The sequence below is a fragment of the Zeus faber genome (genome assembly GCF_960531495.2).
Source record: "Zeus faber genome assembly, chromosome: 18".
Lineage (NCBI taxonomy): Eukaryota > Metazoa > Chordata > Actinopteri > Zeiformes > Zeidae > Zeus > Zeus faber.
The window spans coordinates 10,773,473-10,796,151 of record NC_137210.1 but is presented as its reverse complement, the minus strand read 5'-3'; the positions used below and the strand labels follow the sequence as shown (position 1 = coordinate 10,796,151).

Here is a 22,679-nt window from a genome sequence, read left to right as displayed (position 1 = left end):
CCCAGATTTCCGGACCTGACACAAACGTCTCTTTATGAGCGACCACCCGGCTTCCTGGGTGACGTCATGTTTTGGGGCTCACAGAGTCACGTGGTGGAGGGAAGCCGACTCCACACAACAAAGCAAAGCTCTGCTAGAACACCACAGAACAAGTCAGTCCCTGGCATCATTTATTAAATAGTAATCAAAAACCGACAAGAGGTCTCATAGATTCTTCTTCATTCGGGATTCCGAAGCAGTCTTACTAAAATACAACTGCATATAAAGTTTGTCACAGTTTTATAGTATTCAAAGCGACAGCTCGAAATAAGAGGAAAAAAAAAAAAAAACACGAAAGGCTGAGGTCCGGATATAATAAAGGGAAAAGGACATTTAAATACTGTGCCGAGAAAGAATATATCTCCAATACCTCCACAGTATTGATCTGACATTTTATATATATTTAAAAAAACAACAACAATGACAATCCTTAGAAAAAAATCGAACAAATGTGGACAATCTTTCAATACTCAAATTTACAATAATGTACATGTCTTGGTAAACAAACCACATTTTCAATAATATTTAGAAGTGCACCTGAAAGAAAAACATAATAGTTTTTATTCTTTTGCATCAAATGCCTGTCTCGTTCAAGACACACCTCTGAGTCACCTGTTTAGCAAGAAACCAACAGAACTTCTGAACAAGTCACTCCCTTTAATATTAGAAACTGTACATGAAGCGTTGGCTGAAGCAAAGAGGGTATATGTTGCATTTTGACATCTTGAGCCGATGGTCCATTCACTTGGTGTGTCCCAGTGTTGAATCGTTCCAATCGGGCTCCGGCTGAGGTCGCTGTCGTCGCTACTGACGACCAGGGGGCAGCGTCAGGTTGGCCATCAGCTCATGCACAGAGGCAAATATTGTGCACTCTCCTTAAGAGAAAGACAGACCAAAATGTAAAAAAAAAACCCCCCACATCCAGTGTCAAGTGAAATGTATATGTATAATAGACTTTTACAGGCTTTGCAGTCCCACATTTAAAGAATGGCTTTGAAAGCACCCCCCAAAGCCCGGTCCCTCAGACAGGTCAAAGAAGAACAAAAACAAACATTTTAATACTATACGAGAGCATTAACAACAGCAAAGATTACTATGTGTTGAAACATTTAGGGATAGTACTTATTCATTTTATCTAATTTATTTTGGGATAGCATCTCACCCTGTCTGGCCGGGTGAAGCTCGTTGAACCTCTTGAGGATGTTGGAGACCATGAGTGCGGCGGCGCCCGACGAGCTGTGTTGCCGGGGAATGTCGGCCTGCTGCGTGAGGCCAGTGGCCATGTCGTACACGATGGGCACGATGATGCTGACCGGCTCCTGGGGCACCGGGATCCGCTGGGTCAGCTGGAGCTGTGGGAGTGGACAGCGGGAGGAGGAGGTCAGCCAGGCAGACACGTCGCTACAAAGCATGTACGACACGAGAGCACGGTGGAAGGGCAGTAACTCACGAAAAACAGCATCTTGGACTTGAGCACCACAGCGATGGTCCCGGGCGGGGCGATCGGGGGGGCACTGGGAGGGATGGTCAGGCAGAACTGGACGTTCCACTTCAGCTGGCCGGCCTGATCGGGGAACTACAGCCACACAGAATCGGACAATGAAACAGACATGTTGCTACGCGTACAGACGCTTCTCCGCCAAGGCACAGGAACTAAACGAGAAACAGTCGGCCCTGAACCTTCTGAAATGGAAACCTATGCATCACCCCTTCCCTAGTACACCTCCACCAAACGGCAGCCCACTCACCAGCTCCAGCTTCATGATGCGCACACAGTCCCTAAGGATGTTGGTGGGAGCCCCCAGCAGCTTGGTGAAGGCATTCAGAGTGTTGTACTTGAAGGGAGGACCAGCCACCTGATGGAAATTGAGAATAACCTCAGTGCACTCAGGTGCAGGTGTATGGGTGCGTGTGTGGTTGTGCGTGTGTATCGCAAGCACCTACCCGGGTCTCAAAGAACCTCTCCAGCACCGGTAGCTCCTCTTGGGACCAGGGGCCGGCGTTCTCCGGCGTCACTTTGAGCTGCAGCGTCTGGTAGTTCTTTGGGTTGAGAGCGACGCGGCACTTCAGCACCTCTGTCTTGAACATGATCACCCCCGGCTCGTTGGAGTTCACGATGGACAACTGGAAGAGGAAGAGGAGAGCGTGAGGTGGCAGCCGGTCACTTCCTTTTTGATAAGCCGTGGCCTGGATAAGGCTGCTCTACTTACGTTGGGCTCCTGCTGGATGATCCTCTGCAGGTGGCGTCTCATGATGACCGAGCCCAGGAAGCGCTCCAGGGGCGAGCAGAGGTAGCTCCCCGCCAGGCCCGACACCAGGCAGGGCGTGGGCGACGGCAGCAGAAGTACGTGCAAGGCGCTGTGGGTGAGGATGGTGGGAATGGAGGCCGCCCACGGCCGCTGAGGTAGCTTGCGGGGTGGAGGCATACTGCTGGGCATGACCTGGGAGCCTGAGAGACACAGGGAGGTCTTGTGTTTCATCTCAGACCAATTCCACACAATAGTTATGGGACAGGCACATCATCTGTTCCAAAATGCTTGAAGCAGTTTTGAGCCATTTGGGTTTTATAGTGAGCATTGACATTCAACTGCTCAATATTCAGCCACAATGCAGCACGCAAAGTTCAATGTTTTTGTATTTTGACCCAATTTGGCGTTAAGCTTTGAAACTGCTTAAAATGACAATACATCTTTGGCAAATATCAAGTCTTGTTCAAACATTTTTCGAATTTCAAACTATTATGTAGGATATGTACTTATTGATTCTAATCACTTGGAAAATCGAATTTGGACACTCCTCAAATTTCTTAGAGCTAGAGTCAGTGCTGAACCACAAGCTACCTCGCATTAAACACCATTCTTCAGGTTTAAAACCTTACAGTGGATTCTTCTTGAAGGATGTGAAAGCGAAGCAAAAGAGCACTCACTTGTCCCGGCGCGTGGAGAGTGGGGGTCGGGGATGGGTGAATGCAGAGAGGGGTTTCCGGGGGACATGCCGTGGATCCGGGCCCCGGGCGAGGGCCCCGACACCTGAGGCGAGCCGGGCCACTGGCTCCTCTGGCTGGGAGACACCATGGCGTACGGAGAGCTGGGGTCCAGAGCGCCTGGGTGAGAAGGCAGATGGCAAAATCAGCCCTCACAGCGAGATCAATTCAAAGCAACAACTACGGCCAGGTGGATGGACATGTCAACCTCGCTAACGGGCCTGTCTCTGGCTAACGTCTACGGAAAAGAAAAGCGCATTATCTTTCAGTCTCGCCCCCGCCAGTCCTCGTCCACACCAGCCTATCAGCGGCCAGCCAGCTTTATTCGGGTCACACCTCCAAACCCCGCCACTTACCGTGGGGGCTCGCAAAGCTGGTCGGGCCCATGGCTATCCCCAGAGAGGAGGGAGACGGGGTGGGCCCAAAGGGAGAGGGGGCCCTCAGGGCTCCGCTGGGGGAGCCAGAGGCATGGATGGTCCCTGCACACACACACACACACGCACGCGCACACACGCACACACGCGCAAAGGGCTTGTCAGACTTTGATGTCGACCAGTTCTCCAAATGCCCAGACAGACAAACACACCCTTGTATACACACACACACACACACACACACACACACACAAACACACACACACACACACACACACACACACACACACACACACACACACACACACACACACACACACACACACACACACACACACACACACACGGACGCAGGCACTAAAGCTGGGTGGGGTGGCGGGTGGGGGAGGGGGGGGGTGGTATCTTTGGCTGGTGGGCTGAGATGGATGGAAGGAGCAGGACTGGCTGCATGCTTCATGTCTTTCTGGGCCATGACGGGTGCATTGATGCTTGCACAATATACAGTACCAATCAGCAGTTTGAGTACACTCGCTGGAAACACTTTTTTCATAATTAACTACATTTTGTGTTGTATACGTTTGTATAAACACTTGAAAATTAAAGTGCGTTACAATACACAAAACAAAACTTGGCAGTATTAAAGCAATTCTAAAATATGTTGGGGGGGGGGGTTATCACTAAATCTTGGACTCATTATACCCACCCCTTGCCTTAATAACAGCCTAACAAGCACACGACATTTGGTTATTAACTTTCATGTGTTGATTTGGATGGATTTACTTCATTTGGAACTTAAGTTCTTACTTTGCATTAAGCTGTCTCCAGACAGCTCCACTGAATAAAGTTGAAGGCCCTTTAAACAAACCAAGTCTGAACTTTTCCTTGACAGGCTGTGATTGGGCCTCTTGGGCACCCATCAGAAGGCCCGCCCCCCATTATATATACTGGGTCACCGCCTGTCATACTACCACTTTGCTTATTCAGCTCTCCGCTATCGGAAGCAAGCCCTCTATAAAGAAAAGAAGAAAGATTTACGTTGGCTACAGACCTGAGGGCCCCTCAGGTCTCAGGTCTCAGCCCTCGCCTCCCTAGTCGTCCCCGTACTGCCTTGGACAAGGTTTACAAGCAACTTGACAACCATCCTTAGTCTTGTTTCGAGGCCACGCTCCCCCACCTCTCTGGATCTCCCTTAGCATCTGTGCCAGGTGGATTGGGAGGAGCTGGCCGCGCACCAGGAATGGCGGAACATACCACGCAACTCAGTGGGGCTCCGAGGTGGAGGAGAAGGGGGAAGGAGAAGAGCCAGGTGAGGAGGCACAACATGCGACTCACAAACTGTCCCAGGGGCCTTTATACCAGGAGCTGCTGCACATCCTAGAGTGGGCTGTGGGGGTCCTGTGGGCAGACCCGCTGCTTCCTCCATGCTGTCCAGGGCGTATTTAACGGAGGCTGGGGATCGGCCTCCCCACACACGTCCCCTCCCGGTGCTGGAGGAGTTTACTCAGGAGGTGAGGTCTTTGTGGGGCGCTCCACACAAGACACCCTCTCCCATCCAGGTATTCAACCAGTGGACGACCCTGGACAATGAGCCGGGGTTGGGACACCTGGCAATGCCCCCCCCCCCCCCCCCCCCCCCCGGAGGAATCGGCGACGGCGAATCTGGAGGAGAAATCCTACAAGGCCGTGGGGCAGGCTGTGGCTCTGGTTAATAATGTCTACCTGCTGCAGGCCTACCAGGCCAGGCTCCTCCAGGACCTGACAGGAAAGGCCACGCCCAAGACGTATGTGAAACTGCGCAAAGGCCACCGACCTTTGCCTCATGATGGCCAAAGGTGCAGCGCAAGACGCAGGGCTTGTGATGGGAATCCCAAAACAAACAAAAAAAAAGATGCCTGGGGGGAGCCCACAAGACCAGATGCATCAATGTGTGAGAGTTGGAGGCAGTCTGGTTGGCCCTGTTACACTTCGCTCTGTGGGTGAGGTGACACGACGCCCTCATATGTTCCGGGTGGCATCCGCTCCCTAGCCATGCATCACGGCGTCAAGGATTTTGCTGTGGGCCCATTTCCACCTCTATTCCATGTCAGCATCTCACATTCAGGGCAGGCCAAACTTATTAAAGAGAGGATGGCCGCAATCGGCCGCAAGCACATTCATCTGCTGGTCATGGACATGATCTGGCGTTGATGCGGCCGAGCAGAGGTGGATCTGTTCACTTCATAAGACACGGCTCATTGTCCTCTATGGTACTCCATTCTGGCTGTATGTGCAGGTAGCAGGGGGCCCCGTCCCTCACTGTGGGGAGAGGGTGCAGCGAGCACTCAGTCCACGGCTCCGGGAAGCAGCAAAGTCTGCGCAAGGGGCGTTAAAACCAAGGTGTATATTATATTTGCGTTTGTAACATATACCTATCAGCCACAACATTAAAAGCACCTGCCTAATATTGTGTAGGCAGGTGCTGGAAAAATAGCTCTGACCCATTGAGGCATGGACTCCACAAGACCTCTGAAGGTGGTATCTGGCACTAAGATGTTAGCAGCAGAGCCAATTAAGTTCTGTAATACTGTTTTCACAACAAAATTTGCCGATAATTTTAGGTGATTGACACTTTTCCCATTGCCAGGAGAAATGCCCTTTTTTTTCCCCGGCGTGTCACGTTCTATGTTCCGAACACGTCGGAGAAGGGGTGTGTCATGGTTTCAGTGTGATTGGGAACAAAAGAGTAGAGGAGATAGCATGTTAAACAAACATAAAACTGTTAAGGTGAGTGACTCGGAGCCCGGCAGGGAGTGTGGGGGTTCTCTGCTGTGTTGCCCACGATGCGATCCCCACACTCTTGGTCCCCCATGTGGGGTTTGGACCCCAAGTCAACACCTTCAACTCTTTGTCATGTTCCTCAAACCATTCCCGCCAATTTTTGCAGTGTGGCAGGGTGCATTATCCTGTTGAAAGTGGCCACTGTCATCAAGGAACACCGTTGACATGAAAGGGTGTAACAATGGCACAATGTTTAGGTTAGGGCTGAACAATTAATCAAATTTAGACCAACAAAGCGATGTAACAGAATGCAATTTTCAAATCACAAAGGTGTTAAAATAAATAAATAAATGTTTTTTCTTTTAATGTTACACAATCTAACCCAGTGATACTCAACCAGTGGCTCGCAAGCTGCATGTTACTCTTTTATGACTAGTTGCAGCTCTTTCAAGTGTTTAAAGTGTTGAACAAAATCTATTAAAGTACTCTTTTAGATTTTTTTCAAATTTTATTTCAAATGAGACATTGTCTGCAGTATTCAGAACTGAACTTCCCATTAGACACGTCAACCTGACATCTATGGAGATCTGTTTCCTGGTAGTGATTAATGATCTGTTAACTGAGTGATTAAAGGCCGATCACCTGGTTTCCACTGGCAATTTTATTATTAATTATTCATATTTAATGATATTATTACGTATATAAGTCATAACCTGGAGCCGCAACTTATCACCAGACGACTGTGTCCAAATCCTCTATCAGCTTCCATGCTACAAGTACCACATGCAATTAATAAATAGAAAAACAGCTTTTACACCATTCCACGGTTTTTATTTAAGCCATTGAACTTAATTTAAGTGCGATATTCCAGAGAACAAGGCATCTATCGCTGCAGCAGACATGCGCAGTAGAGTCTGCACGTCGCTTTCTCTACGTAACTTCCGGTTTGCTGTCTCCGTTCTACATTTGTACATAGTTTGTGATTTATAATATATAATGCATTTTGGGTTGCAATGGTAATAAAAACATGGTAATAATAATAAATTGCAATTATTGCATACATCATGCTTTTCATTCCATAATTAGATATTACTGGTAGCCTTATTTTAAAATGCATAATGATTTGATGGAGTAAAGGGACATTTCAGAAAAAAATGTTTTGTTAATGTGGCTCCTGAGATGGGAAAGGTTGAGTACCACTGCTACAGAATGATTTATTGCTTGTGTTTAGTGAATAATACAGAAGATAAGGAACTTAAAAATAAAATAGAATTCCATACAAATCGCATTCGCAATATTGGTCAAAAAAGTCGCAAATACATAATTTTCCCAAATTGTTCAGCCCCAGTTTAGATAGGTGGTACGTGTCAAAGTAACATCCACATAATTGCCAGGACCCAAGGTTTCCCTGCAGAACATTGCCCAGAGCATCACACTGCCTCCGCCGGCTTGCTTTCTTCCCATAGTGTATCCTGGTGTCATCTCTTCCCCAGGTAACGGACACACATGCACCTTGATGTAAAAGAAAACGTGAACCATGCTCCATGGTCCAGTTCTGACGCTCACGTGTCCATTGTAGGCACTTTTGGCGGTGGACAGGGGTCAGCATGGGCACTCTGATCGCTCTGCAGCCAGCAGCCCCGTACGCAGCAAGCTGTGATGCACTGTGTGTTCTGACACCTTTCTACCACTGCATACCGGGAACACCACACAAGACCTGCTGTTTTGGAGATGCTCTGACCCAGTCGTCTAGCCATCACTATTTGGCCCTTGTCAAAGTGGCTCAGATCCTTACGCTTGCCCATTTTTCCTGCTTCCAACACATAAACTTCACAAACTCACTGTTCACTTGCGGCCTAATATATCCCACCCCTTGACTGGTGCAATTGGAACAAGACGATCAATGTTATTCACTTCACTGTCAGTGGTTTTAATGATGCAGCTGCTAGAATGTTATTGAAACGTAACCGATAAGGTTCAAATTTGTCCGGTAAAATAAATTATTTTTACATCAGTAACATCATGCTGCTTTAACTGATTATACAAATACACATATCATATTACAAAATATTAACTGTTTAAAGACCTGATTTGAAGCAGGTGTACTCCAACTTTTGACTGCTACTGTAAAATCATAGAATAATCTCCTAACATTTAATTGCACATAAACGCTGCCAATCACCTGCTTCTCATTGGTGCTCAAGATGATGTCACACGCAGACACAATTTAAACACAAGATTGTAAAGATGATCAGCTTGATCCATGCGAAAACAGCGTGGATGGATTTTTGCTGGAAAGTGGCACATAAAGCACAAGGCGCGCGCGCGCACACACATACACACACACACACACACACACACACACACACACACACACACACACACACACACACACACACACACACACACACACACACACACACACACACACACACACACACACACACACACACTTCTACCTGGCGACTGGGTGGGCATCATGGATGGCGACGGAGCAACGTTGGCGTGATAAGGTGTAGGTGGTGAGGTGAGAGGGGGATAGACTCCTCCTGTGCCACCTCTGATTGGCTGCTGCTGCTGCTGCGCTTGCAACTGGGTCATCAGGTTGTCCATCATGTCCACGCCCACCGGCGAGGGAGGGTTGTCGTCTTCGTTGACTGAGCGCCTGCGAGCATCCTGATTACTGTCCACAAACATGTTGAGGAAAGTCTGCAAAGGAGGGGAGGAAAGAAGTCCATTGACAAAAACGTATATAAAAAAAAACAGTTATTTAAAGATGTAAATGCAATGGTGTCCGCCTCAGACTAATAAGCAGTACCTTTTGATTCTAGTAAAGGTTTGCAGGTAGATTTTTGGTTTTAATGCACAAGCACTGGTTGCAAAGTCTTCTATAACTAGATTTTCAGATTCCAAGTCCAACAAAATAAGTAATATTTTACTTTTTACTCAATGTAAAGTGGATAAATAACTTCAATTAGACAATCATTATTGCCACTGACCCTTAATGTAATAACCTATCATTGTGAGGGATAAACACCTAAATCAGTCAAACTGTGAAGTTGTATTTTCTTTTCTCCTTTTTCTTAAATATAAATTGCAGCAAGAAAAGTTCCATGGTATTACAAAACCGAGGCAAAAAATAATTCCAATTCCATGACTTTCCCCATTCAGAATTAGTATTTTTTTAAATTCCCTTTACATACATTCACTACAGCCTTTTAGGACTGTGCCCTCAAAACGCAGCTAACTTTTTATAATAATAAGTATGAAAATAATACATTTAGAAAATAATAATAATCAACCATTCAAGTCAAGCACCGGCCGGTTGTTGGGACGCCTGTGCTACCTTGAGTCCCGGCGCGGGATGGAAGCCATCAACAATCTTGGTGTTATCAAAGAGACTGTAGGCTCCGTCCCGGATGGCCACCACACCCCGGCTGCGGCAGTAGATGTCAATGCAGTACATGTTGCGGAAGGCAAGGCGGATGTGCGTGGGCGACTGCGGCAGGATGGAGAAACACTGGTAGGCCGTGTTGGTGCGCTGGGTCAGTCCCAGCATGGGCACCGTGGGCAGCTTGTTGATGGCGTTCAAAGGGGCCTGCGTGTCAGACAGTACCTGGAGAACACGCAACAGAAATACACTCGTAGGCATGTGACTGCAGAGGCAGAGCTAGAAAGTATGTGTGTCTCTCTATTAATATTCAGGAGTGTGGTTTCCTCAACAATATAATAGCATGGCAGCATAGCAAGAACATTTATGGTTCTATGTTAATAAGATTGGGAAAGCTGTGGAACATTTACAATCCTGCCGTGGCTCATTTCAACAGGGGTACCTGCAGGAGCTGGACCACGTTGGGGTTCTTGTTGAACATCTCCTGCAGCTGGTGAAGGATGATGTTGTGGCAGTTAGAGCAGCCAGAGTTGGGCCCCACAGTGCCAAGGGCCAGGTGGAAGCGCTGGCTGGCGGAGTTCCACTGCACGGTGACGGAGCTGCCCTTGGTGCTGCCGTAGCACAGCACCAGCTTGCGGTAGTTATACAGACGGATCTCAGAGAAGAGGCTCAGGTACGACGGCATCTCTGCAAAGGAAATGGACACCCAGTTAATTTTTGATGGCGCATACTACCACTAGGGCTGTCACCATCATGGAATTTTAGTTACAAATAATTGCAATTAACAATTCAATTGTCTTGTCTAATTAACATAGACAGTTAACTTTCCTCTGCTCGACCAATGGAAATGCACCAGATTTGCATTATATTTGTTGCAACATTTATTGCTGAAATTTCCCTTAACCTTAGATGAAATCATGATTATAGAATCTATTGTTATAAAATCAAAGCTCAAGTGATTGAGTTCAGGCAATTATGTTATAATTGTGACAGCTTTACCATCAGGTAATGAGTAGAGCACAGTGCCGACTTGGGGCAGATTCTGAAGTGGTGATCACACCTTAACTTTATCATACTGATGCTGACAGCTAAAGCTAAAGTTTGGTTACATATGTTGAGACAAAAATATTCTCAACTATTTAAGCTTTAAGCTGGGGTAAAATATATTTTTTGGTATATTCATGCGTTATGAATCATGAACAAATTAAATCTCAAATTCTATCGCAATACTTTATTCAGAGACTCGGTCACTGGAATATTTCCATACAATTCAAATTAATAATGCTGTGGGTGTGATGTGATGTGACGCGCGCGCGCACACGCACACGCACACGCACACACACACACACACACACACACACACACACACACCTGGTAGTGCACGTGAGAAGTCCATGACACACTGGTAGAGCTGGCTAATGGCGCTCCAGTCATTGAGGAACATTTCCACCACTTTCCTTCCGCCGACGGGCTCAGACAGTGGGTTCTCGTAGGTCAGGTACACGTGCCGCGTGGAGGCTAACAGAAGAAACGGCAACATTACGACTGACTCAGGGGGTTTGATTCTTTGTCTTGCTATAGTGAGGAGTGTGTGTACCTTGCTCCTTGCTGTGCGTACTGTTCAGGGGACAGTTGGCCAGCACTAGCTCGGCCACCCATGTGCGGTTGTTTCTGCCCTGCAGGCGAAAAGTGCAGTCCAGCAGGGAGCGCTCCAGAGCTTTCCTGGTCTCCTCTCCTACACCCTTGCAGGGGGGGATTCTTGAGGAGGGAGAAGCGGGGAGATACATCAACATTATTTCGGGTGCGTGGATTTCATTGGAAAGATTACGCCCCTTCATTGGCGATCATCTGGTGCATCGGCATGAACGCGTCCATTTAAGGGATACTCCAGTATTGACCTTCTTGTCTGAATCTGAGTAAGATGGACCAAGAGCAAATTTCCCTAAAGACTAGAGTATCTTTTTAACTGCTGTATATGTATGCATTACTTGATGAGGCGTATGGCGTGGCTGCAACCGTCTCCTTCTACTTGGACACCCTGGTTGGCGATCTCCATGTTGGACAGCTACACATACACAGAAAAATAAATAAAGAAACGCAGGACTCAGAGGGAGTAGTAACATCAGAGAAAAGAAGAGATGAGAAAGGCGACCAGGCTGTACCAGGAAGAGCTGATCAGCACAGCATGACATTTTTTTTTTCAAATTTTCTTACCTCTGCTCGGAGACCGATGAAGGGCATGTTGGTGTCACACATGGCTACTAGGTGGGCCAGCTCCTTGTTGAAGGCACACATCTCCCCCGAACGCTTGGGCTTCTTCGGCTCCAGAATCCCCTGGTCTCCAGACAGCTACAGAGAGAAACACACATAGGCACAACATTAAGTATCAACATATTTACCAAATGGATTGAGGTAAAGAAAAAAACAAAACAACCTATGTTTTAAAAAAAAACGTGTTTGAATTCATTTCCCCCCCCCCCCCATAATTTGAGGAACTCAGAATAACTAATTAACCAACTAGTTTATGAAGTAAATCTGACAATAACATTAATAGAAGCAAAATAACCTGACTATCTATCATGAACGTATCAATACAAAACAACTTCGGCTTTTGTTTTTCTTTTTTTAAATGCCAAAGTTGTGACGGCCAGTAGATCAAGCATCACTGAAGGGTATGATGAGTCCAATCAATACCGTCGTCGTATACCTTTCTCTTGGTGCCGGGACGGGCCCCTTTCCCTGACGCGGGGTCCTGCACCAGCTGTTCCAGTTTGGGCTTGAAGTGCTGCAGGAGCTGGGCGCATGGGGGTCCCTCCTCCCCCTCCAACTGAGACACAGAGAGGAAGGAATACTTGTACTGGAGCTCTGTGGGGGAGCCAGGAACATCCAGCATCTCCACCACCTGCAGGCAAATATGGCAGGCAGAAGGAACAAAGTGTTACTGGAACGTGCATGCCTTTTCCGTCAAATATTGGGTCAATAAACTCACAATGTAGTACTGTGGCAGTCTGGTGAGCTTGATGAAGAGCTTGTGTTTGGACAGGCTCCCCGCAGGGTGCGTGGTGGAGTTGGAGAGGTGCAGGACGTCCGTGCACACAGTGGGGAGGTGCTTCACCGACTGCCGACACCGCTGCTCGCCCAGCCAGAATCTGCAGGCGGAGAGAGCGAGGGTTGATTGAAAGAAAGACAAGCTTAACGGTTTAAAATTATTGATTGTACTCGCCTGTGTGCTGTACGCCTGTGAAATTATTTCCCATAAACTACTTTCAGTCTTTCATTATTCAAACCTTCCATCTGGCCTCTCACATTCACTATGCCTCCCCTCCGAACAGTGTCAAACAGTTATTTACACGAATATACTTTTATTTTAAGGCAATCTGTGATTTCAAAGCAATGGATTTACTTGAGCTGTTGAAGCCAGGACACAATGCGTTTCATGTCGTCGTTGATGGTTTTCTCGATGTCGTCAACCATGGACTGATCTAGAGAAGGAACAGGAGAAACACCTTATTGTTTCTGTAGAAAATGTGACAGGGAAATGATTTATAGCTAATATATCAAGAAAGACCCAGAGCGCTTGAACATGTTTGGAGCCAAATTGTCTGTAAATATTGATATGACATGTTGGTGTGTTTCTGCTTCCGCTTGTTCGTACCTATTCCATACAGCATGGGCTGGAACATCCCAGAGTGCAGGTCCACAAATATGTGCAGGCACTCAGAGCGACCGCAGGGTTCCAGTATGGGGATAACCAATGTGGGTAGAGCCGTCTCGATGAATGCTGACATTAAAAGAGCATATTGATAAATTCTCTCGGCTGAATAAATCCTAAGTACACATAGCCAGTCATGATTACCAACATCCTAACATTTAATTTTCCGGTAATACACACACTACGCATTCTCAAGTCTGAATAATGGAAAAGGGTAAAGAACTACTCACAGTTGTCACTAGGGTTGCTAGCTTTCAAAATGGCCTTCAGTTCCTGAAGCTTCTGATGAGAGCGGGCGTGAACGCTGTCGATCAAAAGTTTCTCCACTGAAAGGTGGTCAATCTACAAGATGAGAAAATGATTTATCACAAGATTCAAGCTACATTCTTTAGTTATTACGTAGCGAATGTGAAGATGTTTAACCTTCATGGCCCTATCCATGAGTTTTGAATCACACGCAGGGAGAGGAGGCTCATGGGATATCTGGAGCGGCTTGGAGCCGTCGGATTCGTCGATCTTAATGGTGACTTTGTGCACTGAGGCGGTGCCAGTTTTCCTGCCCAAGACTTGTTGGCTGAAAGAATAATAACAGTGTTGAGAATAACAGCTAAACCAGTTATGGTTAGTCAACTAGGGGTGTGAAGATTCTCCAAATCCACGATTCGATTTCACTTTCGATTTTAAGGTACTTGACATTCTGGTCAAAGCTGCACTGTGCCTTGTACACACAGTGAACCGCCGGAGGAGAGGGAGACGCGCTGGTGCGCAGTGTGTCTCCACTGACGTGGATTTTGCATACCGTAACCGGGAATATTTCTCTGTACTGTGTGTTCACTGTGCAACAAACTGGATGAACTTATATTGAACTTTATTGTTATTTTTTGGTCATATTCGAATTCTATTCGAATTTCATTCCAGCAACACTAATGCCAGGTTGCAGTGTGGAAGGATGCAGCAGACCCTCCGGAGCCGACCGCAGCCCTCCAAACTCCTAACCAAATTTCATGAAAGTCGGATCTTGCCCGCAACAATATGACACCATGTCTGACAATATTACCCACAAAAATACAGGGAGAATAGCGAACCTGCTTATGATTACGAAGTTTGCAATCGAACGCTCATTTCGATTCGGAATCACGACACCCCTATAGTCAACCATTGAAGTTACTGGTGGGTTTTTATTTTATTTTTTTAACCTAATACATGTGTATTATTTGTGTATAAGTGATCCAAATACACATAGGTGCACATTAGTCTTACTTCCAAACGGCGAGTGTGAGGTATTTCGCGGGCAGGTATCTCTCCACCTGCACCAGGTCGCCCCAGCGCTCTCTGACCAGCATCAGGGTTTGCGAGTGGAGCACCTCCAGCTGCAGTGAAAGGCAGAAGGAGTCTGGAAGCAACAGCGCTTAAGGAAGACACGGCGTGGGAACAAAAAAAACCCTCTAAGACTAGGACACTAAGGATAGATTATACTACACATTTTCCCCATTAGTAATCAGCACACACTCGGGGGCCCAGGGACACATACACATCCTCCAGACACATACACTCCTTTTGTAGGAAGCACTCCTTAAAAAAAAAAAAAAAAAAGGGCTGTTTGTATCGAACACAGACTGCTCTTTGAGAGGTGAAGCTGCACCTCTAGCTTCAGTACAGAAGAGGCAGAGCAGAGATGCTCTGATTAGCATGTCGGTGCTCAGCTCGCAAGCTTGATTAAAGAGGACCTATTATGCTCCTTTTCAACAGGTGGTAGGTAGGTAGATGACTCCTAGATCAGATAGGTCTCTGAGCTAAAATATGTCAGAGGTTTATTGCTGAAAATACGACTCAGATTATACATTCTTGCCATTCTAACATGCCTCTATTACCCTCTGTTCCTCGACAAGCTGTTTGAGTGTGTGTGTCGCTTAAAATGAAAATGATGCTGCTTCCCTTGCCCAGTCCAGATCTGTTTGCCCCAGTCTGAGCTCATTGTATCAAGTATGTAAACATTCACTTATTTCACCTTAGCAGTCCACCTAAATCTATTTATGAACAAATTTGAGGTGAGAAATAAGCAATCTAGTTGCTGAAATTTCACTCATATTAGATCTACAAGACATAATGTTAAAGTTTGCTCCGGCAAGGGCACACATCGTTACACTGCACAGGGATTTTTTTGTTTCATTCAATAAACGTTGTAAAATAAAATAAAATAAAATAAATGAAATGAATACACCTACAATATGTTTTTACGTTAATGTTTTGGAAATAAATTGAATGTTAATTAAGACATGTTTACTTTAAATTAAGCATCTTATTTTTGGCTTAGGTGGTTGTTAATGTTTTACACAGCTTTTTAATTATGGCGGTTGCTGGTGCTGCATTGGCTCATGTGTTCGACCTATCACCGTGCACTTATGTCACCGAATGATCCTCTTGTGCCAGTAAGTGCCTGCCCTGGAGTAGGAGCTAAACAAATAAAATTAAAAAAAAAGTCTCTCAAAAACAGTGTTCAAAGAACTACGATCGTACTTAGTTCCTCCAGTGCAGACACAAAAAAGGGAGGGATCACCCAAAGGTTCTCAGAACTATAAAAAAGTTCCTGTGGTGCAAAACACCTAAAGTGACAAAGGACTGAAACATCAATCTGAACAGCTTGGTGAAACACATGTTTTCTGAATTACATAGCTCACAAAAAAACTGACTGGGTTGTTTTATTTCAGTTTGAGTGTTAGTAGGCCCATTAAAGACCCAAATGTATGTGCATAAGCACTGAAAAAGTGACTTTTTCATAATAGGTCCCCCTTAAGGCCCTTTGATGTTAGCTTGGATGCTAAGATGCTCCTTGTTGCATTTCCTCTTTGCCCGAAAGGACTGAAACATTAAAGCTGTGGTTTAAACCATTTATAGGTCTGACTGTTGGATGAAAACACATAATTTGCCTCTCTCTAACGGTTGTGACAGTGAGACGAATGGCACCCTTATTGCGTTAACATGACTGCCGTGTGTGGTTTTGAAATGTTTACAAGATGTGCTGTGTAGGAAAGGTGAAGGAAAAGTAGATAAACGCTGCTGTTCGCATAGCTCTTGACTTATTAAAACGGCAAGTGTTTCCATAAACAATAACATAGCCTACATCAAATGCATTATCCTGCCAAGACTTGGGTGATACTGTGAATGGCCACCGTAATGTTAACAAAAAGCTATTGGGTCGGTAATAGCAAGGCAAGAAGGAAAACAGGTCTTTAAGAGGAAGGAAATTCTGCAGCTGTGTTGATCGTTTGAATGCTGTGCGTGTCTGCTTCACCGGGCAATACTCGGTATGCTACTGCACACACTTTGGGTCCAAAGCAGTAGTTGACACCAGACTGGGACAGAAGCCAATGGTTTCCAGGGCAAGTACAAAAGCACTGGTGTGGACGCGCACGCGCGCACACACACACGCACGCACACGCGCGCACGCACGCACACGCACACGCGCACGCGCACGCACATGCACAAGGATACGCAAGCAGTTGTACATGTCCTGCAGGGGCTTCTCATCTGCAAACAGACGTGCCTGGACTAACTCGTGGATGAAGTTGACCTGCATACTGTGGACCAGGGCTCTGCCATCTAAGGAGAGGGATGGAGAGGGGAAGGATGAATGGAGAGAACAGAATGGCAGGAACATTAATAGAAATTGTGAAGCCAAGAAAATGAAAGGGGCATGGAATTGTTGAGATATGTATGTGTGTGTGTGTGTGTGTGCGTGTGTGTTTTGTTTTACCTCCCGTCTCTTTGTCCTCCACCAGGATCTCCAGCTTCAGCAGCCGCCAGGGAATGTCGGGGTCGTCCCCCATCACGGTCAGGGTGGCCTCAAACTCCCCTTCCACACGGAACTTCACACGACCGTTAGCTGGAGAAGCATTCATGCGACCCAAAACAAGGACAGCCATACATCCATGTTAAGTCTTCTTCAAGGTAAAACTGTTGGAAATATACAGATAAGTTTGTGATTGTATGGAAAAAGACACCGTTACTTACCAACAGTGAGGTTGGCCAGCTGAGGAGGTAGGTCGGTGGTGACAAGGCGGTGGCGGAGAATCTGATTGAGCTGGCTCAGGGTGGTCTGCTTCTCCACCTTAGTTATGGGGTCTGGAGGAATGATCTTATCCTAAAGGTGGATATGTGCACACAGACAGACACACAGATAAAACAATTTAATACAAGTGAGATCAAATGGAAAATGACTGTGGCGTGATTTACTTAAAGTGGCAATCTATAAAATGATCTGTGTTGGGTGGATGACACTTCAAGTCCCAGGATTCCAATTGAAACTGCAACAGGTTTGTTTTCAACATCCGGGTTTACCCTCGATCAACTGAGGTGGTGGTGATGTGTTTTGTCCTTTTTCGTGAATGTTCATCCCTATCAAGAGATTACGGACCCAGGGTTTCGGCAGATTTCAACTTGTTGAATGTAAGACTTTTTAGGACCTTTTTATGACCTTTATGGATGCAATCCAAGTCCTATTAAATGTCCATACTGGCAAAAAAAAAGCACAAAGGATATGAAGGAAAATCTGAGCCCCAATAATGGAAAGAGCATATAGAGAAGGCTGTTTTTTTCTAATGTGGCAGCCAAATAAATATGGAACAAATAGCAATTATGGGACTTTTCAATTCACTTTCATTTCCATTTTAAACCACCAATTTCCTGTACATTCAATCCAGAAAGCATTAGCTGAGAGGGACGGTTTGTGAACAGCCATGACAGTGACCTACTCGTATGCATGTGGGCAGGCGTGGGTAGGACCCTGTGGTGAGCACGTCGATGGCGAAAGGGATGGCGAAGCTGGGCAAACGGGCATGTACCAGGGCATCTCGGGCGAGTGATGCAAGCCTATCAGCCGTATCCACAAACAGGAAGGCCTGCTGGTCCAGGAAGCTGGAGATCATCTGTTACCATGGAGACCAGGGATGAGTCAAAGCGGATGGTGAGTTGCAATGAAAGAAGTTCGTAATAGTATAGTATTTTTCACGGCCACCTCTGATGGTTATCATTTCATCAATACGTACCGCACATTTTTCAACCTTCCCCGCATTGCTCGCCCACTTCACCAGGGCTAAGAGACGCACAAACAACTGCCTGGTCCGGCTGGCAAACTGGACAATCTCAATTTTCCTGGGGAGAAACGGGATATTTATATTAGATGGCATTTCATAGATGCAGTTTATATCTAAAGAAAAAAAAACTTTATACAAAAACTAATAACCCCTTATAAATCTTTCTTTACTCCAGAACAAATCTTACCTTTCCATATCGGTCTTTCTAGGGAGTCTGAAATAGACAAAAGATTGTTATTAGCATCAACATTCTCAATGCAAAAGCGAAACCTCATTCATAAAGTTTATGGATTGCCTGCCTCCATTCAGCAGCTTTCCGATATCCATCCAACCTTCTCCGAAGATATAACTTTTAGATCTAATAAATTGTCATCTGATTTCAATCCAGTTTGAGTTTATCGCCTATCTTTAAGCCCTGCTATTCATGACAGACTTTATCCTATCGAGGACCCTCAATTTGGCATGCATTAGGCCAGGGACCCCATTTGATATGATTTTTTTTCTCGGGACCCAAATCTGAGAAGTTCTTTATTGTTAGTTACTACATGGCTCAGTGGAATGCTCAATACTTATTAGTCAATGACGCCTATCAGTGGCCAGTTATTTTTGAATAATGACTGCCTGTGACAATGGTCATTATTAACAGACAGCAACCACTTCTCCACCTGGATTCACATTTTATGGAAATATTGTGACGTAGAAACGACAATGAAAACTTCAAAACATGAATGCGAATATCACACTTCAGTTAACAGTTAATAGGCATATGTAAGGCAGATGACAGGAGTTTTTTGTACAGTCAATAGTCTTCTACATGTTTGCATTATTAACTATATTGTATTGTTGTGGAGTATTTTTCCTAGTTCTGAAACTAAGCATTCTAGTTATAATATAATTTCAAATCAATATCGCATGTAATAAGCCATGTAATAAGGGGGGAAAGGTGCAGCCAGCCGGTCATTATAGCAAAAGAACCCCCTTCGGAGTGATAGAGGAGCTGGTCCAGCTCCTGATCGGGGTAGTTTGGGATGCAGAGGACCGCTGTACATTATCCCTCACATGTGATTTAGTCCAAACTTCCATTCCTGTCGATACTGCTGTCAAAAATGGTCAAACCCTTCATTGTTTCACATTCTCCAACTGTGCTAAAGTCTTGTAAATGAAAGAACGTTGCTAGTTTAACTAATTCGTCGTTTTAGCTGGAAGACCTCCGGGAGCCTATCGAAGGAGAGCCCCGGAGCGGGTCCCGAACCACAGGTTGAGGACCTCGGCTTTAGCGCCGAGGCCTACGGCTAACAGTGAACTCACAGCTCCGCCAGCAGGGTGATCTCATGGTAGGTCCTCTGCAGGAGGAACTCGATGAGCAGGCTGAGCCGGACGCCCTGCGTGGCCGGGGCGCCGGGCGGCGGAGGTGGAGGCTGGGGCCCCGAGGTGGGGGCCCCGAGAGGGACCAGCTGCCCGTCCGAGCCGAGCTGCACCGGAGCCATTTTACAACGACAATACGGGGCTAGCAGCGACGCTCCCCCTGAAACACAACCACCGAGTCGCAAAAGCCTCCCGCGTAAAAAGAAAAAACAGGCTTCGGGATTCGGGCTTTTTTAATTGCGGCTCGGTGTCTTGTTTCTTTTTTCCGCCGAAACGCCGCTGAGGACACAGGGTTTAGTTGGTCATCGCAGGGTGGTGTTTAGCGCCGTGTGGCCGCCATCTTTGCTGTCGGGAACGATCACAAGTGCGGTCGGTGGGAAAACGTGGAGTGGGGAGTAGAAAAAAAAAAAAAAAAAAAAAAGAAGGATCAGGATTTCGGAGCCTCCCGAATACCCCCCCCCCCCCAAAAAACGACCAATAATCAATAAACAACAAACCCCTGTATCAACAATCGACACTGCAAACACACGGAATTGTGCACGTTTGCATAAATACACAGTGCGTACAATCTATACTCTTACTGCGTGTACCAGGATGGAAACGGTGAAAATGGTAATAACGATATAATATGTACAGCGTTACGACAGATGAGCGTTGAAAGTTTAAACAGCAAAATATTGTTTCTTTTGTTTCCTTTTTCTCAGAATGAGGCTTCAAGGACATATCCGAGGTGGGGTGGGGGATAAATTAATAAATAAATAAATAAATAAATAAAAAAATTAGGATGTGAGATGACACCCGAGTTCACTTGAGTTCAAATCAAAATGAGGAAATACTTGATTTTTCATTATTTTGTTTATTTCTCCCGGACTTGATCAACACGGTGCAAATAATACGACTGCGTTGATGTCAACCGTAATAAGTGACAACGTGGGCAAATGAGAACACAGGCTTTCCATGCGGGAGGCCTATGCAGCGATATTTGGCGGGAACGTTCAGTTGCTTTCATTTTGAAGACATCTGTTTGCGGAGAGGTAAAAAAAAAATGAACTGTTCATGCAGTAACTCATCATTATATTTCTTTTTTTTTTTTTTGCAGATCCCCATTAAACCCCTATTAACCCCTTTTCAACGGGTTAATATGGGTGTCTGAGGCCCCCAAAACATGTCTTTGAAGTTTTTTCTTTTGCTGACAATACCACTCAGATTATGCATTCTAACCATTCTAACATGCCTCTAAACCATCCTGCTGTCGACAGGCTGTTTCAGTGTGTTGCTTTAAATGCAAATGCACTGCTGTTGCCCACGCCCCGGAACTGTTTGTGGCTGGGGGGGGTTATATCACTATATCATACCATACCATATCATTAAACACAAATGGGGCTGTTTTTGTTTCACATAAGAAAAAGAAAAAAAAACAACATAAAAAAGATACACTGCAATAGAAACACACTGTTTTTATTGTTGTTGTTTTTTGAGAAACAAGCAAGGGAGCGTGTGCCACAGCCTACTGTCAACGTTGCCGCCAAATATTTATATTATTCTTATTATTTTTTAGAAAGCTTAAAAATACGGGAGATTTTTAGGAAAATGTTTACAGTTTCTAAGGTTCGCTCTGTTACTTGATAGTTGACCTGTTTCCTTGTGATTTCTAAATAATTACTGTGTTTCAAGTGGTCACCATTACAGAGATCCCCAGAAATCGAATGCGTAGTGGGAATTCAACATCAGTACAATGTGAAACCTTTTTTAAAATCTATTTGTGAGTGATTAAAAACGAATTATGGCAAAAATCAAAATCCCTCCAAAAAAATTGGAAAACTCCAATAGTAACTGTTTAGCTTCTAATGCCTTTTTAAGATATAATTTATGATATAAATAGCTTGGATTTGTTAGACTAGAGTGTCATGATTTCGGTAGGTGGGTTATGTTATTAAGCAGTCAATTATTATTCAATTCATAACTGGAGTGGACTCCTGGAGGTAGTAACATAAATAATATATATATGTATACTATATGCTATGTAGTAATATATCTATATATATGCATATATATATAAAAAACATTTTTTAATTGATTTCATCTCCCACTACCAATACGGGTATAGCTTGGTTTGGTATTTGTCCAATGCCATGTTTGATTGTAGAAATTGAATTTGATGAATAAGAAAATTCAAATGCAAATACAGAAACATTTGCATTTATATTACAACCCAGATGGTGTGACAGAAAGGAATGGAAAAACAATCCTATATTAAATGATCTCAGAAGTATTTTTATGTTTTGCAAATGGATGTGATGGTGGGATAAACATTCTGTTTAAACAAAGAAGTTTATAAAATACTGAAATAAATTTAAATCTTTGCCATTCCTTGGAGACTGTGAAACTGCATGTTTAATGTGAAGGCATTTGAATGTGTACAGTATACAGTCATAACATAGTAAACAACTAATCTGATCAAGAATACAATAAAAAAAACAATCCTGTCCCGCATGGTATCGCATCATTCCCGATGTCACTACTCGTGTGTGTTTTTGTGACAAAACGTAGTTTGGACCGGGCAGGACTCCTCCCGATGAAAGATCTAGTTACATGTGACCCCCTGTCACCGATCAGTCACAAGACAGAAAGTTGTGTAGTGTGAACAGCGATCTGATGACTTTCAAAGTCTGGGCAGTGTGCCCATGGCATTAAATCGGTTCTGAAGATGCGTTTTTGTGGTTCCACAAATAACAACCGCTGAGTACAGAACCACTGGATTTAGAGAATGTTCTTCAAGTTCAAGTTCAAGAGGTCTTTGTGTTCATTGTATGATTCTGCATGATATTCAAGGTTCTTAATCCCTTTTTAAGTAATTGGATGGTGGGGGGTGTCAATACTTCTTCAAATAGCCTTTGTATGGAAGCGTCTTTACTGAACCACCAGTGGTTAGGCTATGGCAGTGGTCGCCAGTGGTGGGTCCCCA

At 45.1% G+C, this 22,679-nt stretch overlaps 1 protein-coding gene across 2 annotated transcripts; it reads right to left on the bottom strand.

Moving 5' to 3' along the window:
• Positions 1-676: 676 nt before the first annotated feature.
• med14 (mediator complex subunit 14) lies at positions 677-19,969 on the bottom strand. 2 transcript variants are annotated; one of them, XM_080018593.1, is made up of 29 exons: positions 19,658-19,969; positions 18,537-18,563; positions 18,302-18,407; positions 18,008-18,181; positions 17,268-17,397; positions 17,011-17,139; positions 16,749-16,856; positions 14,517-14,649; positions 13,680-13,830; positions 13,487-13,598; positions 13,200-13,325; positions 12,948-13,026; positions 12,534-12,693; positions 12,252-12,446; positions 11,759-11,893; positions 11,533-11,609; positions 11,142-11,302; positions 10,916-11,062; positions 9,987-10,231; positions 9,500-9,769; positions 8,613-8,862; positions 3,379-3,501; positions 2,966-3,142; positions 2,250-2,488; positions 1,984-2,163; positions 1,788-1,895; positions 1,490-1,615; positions 1,202-1,391; positions 677-914 (listed from the first exon to the last, which is right to left on the bottom strand). In XM_080018593.1, the coding sequence occupies exons 1-29, from the start codon at positions 19,834-19,836 to the stop codon at positions 844-846; spliced, it is 4,308 nt and encodes a 1,435-aa protein (XP_079874719.1). In that variant the 5' UTR covers positions 19,837-19,969; the 3' UTR covers positions 677-843. The 2 variants fall into 2 exon arrangements, with proteins under 2 accessions (XP_079874719.1, XP_079874720.1); XM_080018594.1 differs by lacking the exon at positions 3,379-3,501.
• Positions 19,970-22,679: the final 2,710 nt, after the last annotated feature.

Bases quoted from the DNA above. Each gene is read 5' to 3' on its own strand.
- med14 (XM_080018593.1), bottom strand. From the start codon at position 19,836: ATGGCTCCGGTGCAGCTCGGCTCGGACGGGCAGCTGGTCCCTCTCGGG. The intron at 18,408-18,536 runs GTAAGATTTGTT...GTTTCTCCCCAG, and splicing joins AGAAAGACCGATATGGAAAG to GAAAATTGAGATTGTCCAGT. The intron at 1,616-1,787 runs GTGAGTGGGCTG...GTGTGGCTGTAG, and splicing joins GCATCATGAAGCTGGAGCTG to TTCCCCGATCAGGCCGGCCA.